At 37.4% G+C, this 8,686-nt stretch overlaps 1 protein-coding gene across 1 annotated transcript in view; it reads left to right on the top strand.

Annotated features, from left to right (window-relative positions):
* The window catches only part of LOC107988133 (glutamate receptor ionotropic, delta-2-like), a 27,536-nt gene extending 18,850 nt beyond the window's left edge, over positions 1–8,686 (top strand). The window contains exon 2 of the mRNA XM_025053865.1: positions 8,278–8,686. Coding sequence (XP_024909633.1) covers positions 8,278–8,448 — 171 coding nt within the window. The 3' untranslated portion in view covers positions 8,449–8,686. The remainder of the gene's footprint in view (positions 1–8,277) is intronic.

Below are 8,686 nucleotides of genomic sequence, written 5' to 3' on the forward strand. Positions count from 1 at the left end.
GAGTTTGTCTGCTCGCAATTGGCCTTGCAAAGCTATCATACTTGTCTTTGTGACGGGATTCATAGTATCGTCACAAATTGTATTCTTTGAATACCGCCACCGCCTCTTGACAGATGAGACAGACAGCCTTTTCTTTGCATTGAACAAAAAAATAATCATTTGTCCACTGCAGGTTAAATGCTCTGCATTCTGAATCAATTTTTCTCTTACCTAATCTTTTCGCCATTATTCCGTTCTCTCTTTGAGAAGGGTGTGTTTAGGTTTTTTTTTTCACTGCCGTACATACTTACATACCTACATACATAGTACCTGTTTTGTTTTTGTTTGTTTTTTGGGTTTTATTTTGAAAATGGAAAAAATAAATATACATACATATATACATGTAAACATACATTCATATTTTTACAGCGAGTGCAGATTGGATAGTGGGATATTGGTATTTGAACAGGGGAGAAGCTGGAACAGTAGATGGCCTGGGTGTGATGAGTCTGCAGAGATGTTACCTGCTCTCTTTTGCACTCTGGAGAAATACAGGTCCTGAATAGAGGGCAGGCTGACTCCAGTGGTCCTTTTTTGTTGAGTTTTCCATGGTATACTTGTAGCTCCCCCTGGCCAAAGCAGATTGAGCAGCTCAGAAAAATCTGTATAACCTTGAAATCACTCACTTATCGTTCACATTGAGAGGATCAACATGGCTGACACGGTTCACACATCTGTGTCTTGAACAACAATGATGGAGTGAAAAGCAACAAAGGGCCAGGTCCACAAGTTATGCTTGTTGATGGAGAATGGATGGACAGCTGGGCAGACAGACTGACGTACGGATGAATGGATAGCGGGTCTTGGATCATGTCTTGTATACGCAGGAAGGTATATTTCTCTCAATAATTCCACTCCTTCAGTGAACTGGCACCAAGTGAGAGATGGATGCAAGAGAAAAAACACTTCCATTTTCTATTTCAGCCTAAAAGAATGTTGAGGTTTCATGTGCTTTCAGTGCTGTGCCAGATGGTAATCTTAATGTAAAGTTTCCGCAGTGGTAGGGCTAAATTAGCAGTCAGAGAGCTGAAGGGTTTATGAATCTTTATGAATAAATAAAGCCGTACAAAAAGGGGAGAGAGTGAGAAAGATAGACGTTGTTGTTCCGCTTTCTTCTCTTCCTACAGTGGCTCCATCATGCATGTACTGATTCCAAATCTCCACCTATGTCTCTTTCAATCTGTTGCTGTGGTTCCTCTGTGCTTGACTGCCCTTCTGTGTGTGCGACAGTGACGGTGACAATTTTTTAACAGAATTTGACAGAAATACAAGCTGTTCACCCTGTCGTTGGGCACAAGAACATCCATGTGTCTGGACATGTTCCTGTCTTAGAATACAATTTTACTAATTGTTAACGGAATCTAAAGGGAAAATGCATAGCTGTGTGTGATTATACACATAAGACTCAAAGAGAAGACATCGTGATAACGCCGTTGAATAAAGGTGCACATTAAAGAGAAAACAGAGAGAAATGTTTTTTTCTGACAGATTTTATTAAGGGTGACATCTTAGTTTTGGCTCACTGATCTGTCACAGATGATGTGTCTCTCCAACATCTGTCTCCAATTACTCTTCACTTTGGTATCACATCTCTCATTGGCTTAATGGGGTCTAAGCAAAGATTTGCATACAGCACGGCGATAGGCGATTAATTTCTTTCTGCCTTTTTTTCTTCGCCTTCTTCCTAAAGAAACAAAGAGAACTAATGACAGCTGAGGGCAATTAAACAACAGAGAAAACAAAGAGGGAGGATGTAGTGAAGAAGTTGTCAGATTCAGTCTCAGGGGATGGCAGCAACTGTTGCCATCCGAGCAGGCATTTGGAAATAATGCCACCTGCTTTCTAGGCTTTCATCATCAAAGACACACCATATTTTCTTTAAAGGGCTTAAGTGTGTGTTCATGAGTTGTTTTATAGTTTGGTTTAGGTAAACATGTATTTTATGGGCCAATAAATGTGTCTGCACAAAAAATATTATTGTAGGAGTGAAGTAAATAAGGGAGTCAAATAATTTGAACTTCAATCTTATTAAATATATGATAGCTATGGATTAAGCAGTATTTGAACTAGTCAGAAAGACATCCATCATAATTCTATTATTTCTATTTATTTATTCTCTGTTATTTTCCTTAATCAGGACTTTTTCAATTTGTCTTTGATCCTTGGTAACTAAAGATGAACTACTGATTTTTCGTCATACAAATTACAAGGTAAGTGCCCTGAAACAACCTCCCTCATGTATGTTGATGGTGTAAAGGATGGTACCATCTATCTCCTCTGCGCTGTGATTGATTTGCTGGCACTTTATCTTATCTTCATTCACATCTTGACATATCTGCAGGAAGCCATCGTGCGTAGACTGGCGGGAATAGTCAGCTGAAAAGCAGCATTTCATTGTAATGCTCCACTGATTTGTCAAACAAAGCTCAAACAAAAGCACCATAGACTCTATAAATAGAGTGGCATAGAGCATGAACTATGCAAGTTCAAAGAGACACAGAGGGAACAAGTCATGAATTTATGTAAATAATGCTGCCTTACAAAATAAGCTATGAATAAAACAACGTCATTGTCTTTATTACAGCAATAAGTTTTTCTCTGAACTTCTTATGGTGGTTGCCACTCCATCAGTGTATTCCTAACAGCTAAGACCTCACTCATGTGAGAAACATTACATATCCAAGGCTTCAAGGGTAAATACTGAACAGTTATGAACCGGGCTTCACTGTATGGGGCGATTTGTTATGCACTGTTTTAAACGAGTTTGCCATCTCAGATGCAATTTATGTGCAAGAAAAGAATAATTGTGACATTTTTTTGTATTTCTTAAGAACATACGGACTGTTACCTGCCCTTGAAGGCAGTGGTAAGGAGATGTAAGAATTGTCTGATATATAGAAAGAGGAGGACCTGCGGTAATTCAGCTATTTTGAAGCTTCAGCATGGCCAGCCTCTGAAGCCAAACTATTTGAATGGTGGATGTGATAGAAGCACTTCTCGAAACCTGCCTAGAAACTCATTGGACCAGATATGTCGTACAAAGTGCTATTCAAACATGCTTTCTTCAGAGATTGTCAGAAATGTGGTCAATTACAGATGGAGGGTGCTCAAAGTCCATCCTTCATCTTTCATGCTTTTTGCTTCCTGTGGTTGATTAAGTAGGAAGTGGGTTGACCTAATTCTGCTGCTTCAGTTTGAGAATCTAAACTCATCATGATGACTACTGAGAAATGTTGCTCCAGATGAAGGTGTGAGGACTTAGAGAGAGTGAGTGTGTTTTTTATTCAGGTTTTTCACATCACGGTATTTTACAACTTTCAGATTTTTTTTTTCTTTTTACCAAATTGCAAGTGTTATAGATAACCAGTGATATGTTAATATGTGAGTAACTGGACATTCCTACTCCCTGTCAAACCACTTTGACAAAAATCCATTTGCAGTTGAAAGTATATAGAAAGTCATAGAAAGTCAATGTCTTTAATGCAGGAAACGTGTGGAACAGTCTTTGTTCACTGTTGCAGCTTCATTGTTCTGGTCCATATTCAAGTCTTAATCCTTACAGATACAATTTGATGGTTGACATTTATATTTACATTTTTCNNTCCTGCTGAGAAAATGCCATATTTGTAAGTCACCAACATTAGAGTGAAGCAGCAATGAAATTCAAGCTGACAGAGTAAATTTTTGGTTGATAAAGGACAGCAGGCAGTTGCCTGGCAACATGTAAAACAGGAGGAAAAACTTTTGACATGTCAACATGTAACACTTTACGCTACATGCAACGTACTATTGTAATTGGCATTAACATCTGTTCACATGATTATTAAGAATCAGATGTACAAAAAAAACACAAATATTGATTGTTTAAAAAAAAAATTATTCCATGCGTTGTTTTTTGTTTTGTTTTCTTGTATAGATAATACAATACACATGCATGCTACATGAGCTTATTCAAGAACCTTCAACACAATGTTTTACAACTCAATTTCTTATACACAGTCCATGGAAACACATGACCAAATTGTGATGTGCTTAAAAAATGCTAAAAGTTCCTCTTTTTGGTGTATTCATGTGTGTATTTGACACATACTTCACAAACTTCTAACTCTAAGTAGTTTTTTTGTGTGTATGCGATCCGAGAATCTCTACTTCTATTCTTTGTTTATGCACATTTTGACTTCAGATCAATAACGAAGATTTCAAAAGGCTAGTAAAGCAAGTTATTGAAGGATCGGTAATGCAATATAAAATGATATGAAATGCCCTCTGGCTGCTAGTTAAGGATAAGTAAAGTAATTAAAGTAAAGTAAAGTAATAATGTTGTCTGTGGCCATCATTTGAGTGACAGTGTGTTATTTTAAGTCGCGTGTAAATGCCATTTAAAGGTTATGTTAGCATCAACATTTCCGGTTTAAAAGCAGACTTTCTGATCACTTAATTATATTGTTTAAGGGTAAAGGACATTTCTTTGAGAGAAAGGCAGTTCACGTCTATATACTGTATGAGCTGAATTTAAAGCAGGCAGAAAAAAGATGTTACTTCTAAACTTTTCCTCGACCCATAATTGCTCTGTGCATTTTTTTTATTTTGCATCTACAGAGATAGAAGCACTTAATGAATGCTCAAGGGAAAACTCAAGTACACATCACAGCCATTACCACATCAATGGAGACTGACTTAGAGTAAAAAAAACAAAACAAATTGAAATATTATTAAGAGCCTGGTATTATTTATTTATCTGTACAAACCACTGTAAGAGTTTCTGACACCAGCATTCTACATACAATCCCCTGATTATCAATATAGATTAATAAAATGAGCTACAATGCTGCCATCTAGTAACTAGCAGCTTGTTTGGGCAGTCCCATAGTGTAGCGGTTATCACACCTTCCTCCGAAGCAGAGAACAGTGGATCTTGGGTTCAATTCCCAGAGAAACCACATGCTTGGCGTTTGCTACGGGCAGCCTGTTAACATCATATCTGCTTTTTACACGAACATTTTCCAAATATGGGATCAATATAGTTCAAATTAATTTAATTATTATTTATTTGTTTAGCATTGATTATGTTACTGTTCATTTGCTATGTAGGAGTTACCAGTTTCAGGTATGGGTGTTGGGTCAGGAGATGTGGTGACAGTGCACATGTGCGTGAGGAAGAGAGAGTGCTGAAAGTGTGAGAAAAGGAAAAGGTGTTTGGATAAGCTGTGTTGAGAGCAATACAATTGTTTAGAATGAGGCACCACAATGGTGTTTCATTCAAGTTCACCTCACAACCACCTGACTGATCTGTCACTGGGGCATTAAACTATTTTTAGAGCAAACATCATTTTTTGCGAAGCCCAGGCATTGTGTTCTCAATATCGTAGGAAAACGATTCTTAGAGATATTACATAATTATGCTCATATCTGATCTATTATCAAACATCACTATCAGTAAAGGTAGGTAGAGAAGCAGCAGATAAAATGGAACAAACATGTTTAAACATGTGACATGTGAACCCTAAAAACATATACCATTTTACATTGGTGTGTGGTGGCAGAATTCACAGTTGATTAGAAAACTGCCTTAGCAGCTATAGGTCTGAAATACCTAGCAAACTAATTAACAAAGTAACTGACTCTTTACGGTGCCTTTATGTAATTACCATATTTTTCGGACCATAAGTCTCTCTGGGGTATAAGTCTAGTGACTGTCAGTGTGAAAATAACGAACATGTAAATTTTCAGTGATACAGGAGTAGCAGATACTGGTACACAAGAAGTACCCTTTCGTGGCTGTTAGTGTGAAAATAAGAAACATGTAAAATTATATATTTTAATATATAAGTTGCACCTGAGTATAAGTAGCAAACCCAGCCAAAGGATAAAAAAAAGTGTGACTTATAGTCCAGAAAATACGGTACAAGTTCATTCTAACATAAAACTACTTTTTAAATCCTACAACTGTCTTGTCTCCCACGTTACCATTGACCTTGTTTTAATAGTGGTAAAAACAATATCTAAGCTCCTTTAATCAAAGAAGTGAACCAGAAGATCTGATGCAGTATGTGAGGAATATGAGATGGTGTTAGAAATGTCATATATAAACTTTTGTTAAAAGAGACCAAGAAAAGTATATAAAAGCTCAAATAAATACCAGCACCTTCAACATGGGTAGATGAAAGCTATATATATTGTATAATTTGTCCGGTTTAGACAGAACTATTCCGTGACTTGCTTTAACAACTACAAATAAAGAAACACAGATTTCTTCCTTAATGCATTATTCCTCTAATCATGATTTTCTTTTTCTTTTTTTATTTGTCCGCAGGCAGACTGGATCATAAATAATCTCCTGCTTAGCATTCAGAGTTTTTGTGATGCATTGGCTCAAAAACTCCTTTTTATTATTAGCAAATTGTTGCTGTTCATAAATTGCAGCAATTGCTGCTGCGAGCAAGAGCAATTTTCATTCATAGGCTCCAGCTTTCTTTATTTGTAATAGGGATAATACTTTATATTGCTCATATACATGTGGTGCCTATTATGTCACTAAAGTTAGTTCTGGAGCTTGACGGTGTAAAGACAGGGGGATGGCCACTATAAGTTTCACCAAGTAACGTTTGCACCTTATCTTCAGCTGTACCAATTGCAGTATTGTCTGTAGTAATCACACATTCTGTTTCTATGAGAGGAAAGAATATAAAAAAAAACTGTTATTGTGCTCATCACTTCTTTATAGTATTTTCACTGGGTCAGATGTCATTATTTTCAATCTCTTTCTAAAGAAAATATCTGTAATTTTCAGTTGTGAATGGCTGGAACTGATTTTACTAATGTCCTTGGTACAAAGCACATCATCTTTCCAATTTAGAAGTAATAATGAAAAACCAAAGTAATAAAATTCCCTTCTCACTCTGTTCAAAGCTGTAAAACAGAGGGAGCTGTTCTGATAATTTATTGCACACACACACACACACTAGTACTACATGCACATAAACAGAATACACAGACCCCGAAATAGACACATACACACTTCAGAGAACTACAAACTTTTAAATTAGCCAATCATCAGAAATCTCTTTCTCAAAAAGAGAGGTGACTCTTCTTTTGATGCCTTACTGCCTAACAGTCTGACACGCTCAGTGGGACTTGCTGCAGGTTCAGGGGCAGACACAACTTCTGCTTCTTCTTCTGTGGTTTCAGATGGTGCAGCAGCTTCAGTTTTTGTCTCCTCTACCTCTTCCAATGCTGTTTCTGTGTCAGCCACTGGGGCAGCTGCGGGCATTCTCTTTACCATTACTTTGTCCTGCACCGTGGCTGGAGTATCAGTAAACTTCACAGGATCCATACCTAAAAGTGTGCACTCATTCTTATTGTTTGGATTCCATGCTAGCTCACCTTTTGGAGACTCCTGAGATTCCATGCAACTTTCCCTTCTGAGAACTCCAGGCTCCAATCAAGCTGTAACAACACATCCATTCCTAACAATGGCTGACATGCCTGTCCAATCCATAAATTAGTGACAACTTCAGCAGGCCCAACAGACAAAGTCACAGGTCGTGTTTTCTGAAAACACATCCTTTCTCCACCAGTGCCATATGCATATTGGGTATCAGATGTTAATGGAAGAGACTCGCCTTTAAATATGACAGAGGAATAATCGTCAACTCGGCTCCAGTATCCAACAGAAACTCAACCTCAAACTTATTGTTAATGGTCGTACTCACATACAATCCATCCTTACGTGGCCTCACTGCAGCCACAAGAGCGCGCTGCGAGGCCTCCCTTAGTTTCCCTGGAACGCAGAAAGTAAGGGTTATTAGTCCTCAACATTAATATTGTTGATGTTCAAACCGGTGTCACATTTCACAGGTGAAGAGAATGACTTGTCAACATGTACACCGTTTTAATAAATTAAACATGAAATAATTCGATAGCAGTTTTACCTCACCTTTCCTTTCATGTAATGTCATCCTTGGTAACTTCAATTATAAAATGTATTTTTGTGGACAATGTATAATAGGTTCACCTGATGATCTCTTGTGGTATTAGCTGTTGCAAAGTGGTTGTGGACCACTGTTCTAAGGGTCTGTAAAACTTTGCTCTTGAAAAAATAAATTTAGATTACTATAATTTATTATATGCCTAAAATACAATCCAATCCACTGGTAGATGATGTATTTTCTTACATCATCAGACTCCCCTTTCTGTTTGCTATGTCTTGCATTTATATCATTTTCCTCTTTCTTTCAGGTGAAGTTTGGGCGGTTTGGTTTTGTCTGGGATGCAGCCGTGCTGGACTATGTGGCTAATAATGACGAGGACTGTGCCTTCTACACAGTTAGTAGCAACTCACCAGACCGCGGATATGGTATTGCCATGCAACACGGCAGCCCCTACAGGGACATTTTCTCCCAGAGGTAAGAGTGGCTACAGTAAACAGCACTCAGCAGCATCCTTGAATGCTTTTGTTTGTTATGTAAGGCACATTTTACATGAATAATAATTGGGCCATCACTTTGGTTTCTCACTACTTATCTCTGTGCTAACCTGAGTTTTAGGTCAAGAAAGTTTTTAAGGTTTTATAAGAACTGTGAAAAACTGCAAAAATAAATAATATATATATATATATACATTTATATATACAGTATATAGTATGGCA

Source organism: Cynoglossus semilaevis, unplaced genomic scaffold, assembly GCF_000523025.1.
Source record: "Cynoglossus semilaevis isolate Cse_v1.0 unplaced genomic scaffold, Cse_v1.0 scaffold371, whole genome shotgun sequence".
Taxonomy (NCBI): Eukaryota; Metazoa; Chordata; class Actinopteri; order Pleuronectiformes; family Cynoglossidae; genus Cynoglossus; species Cynoglossus semilaevis.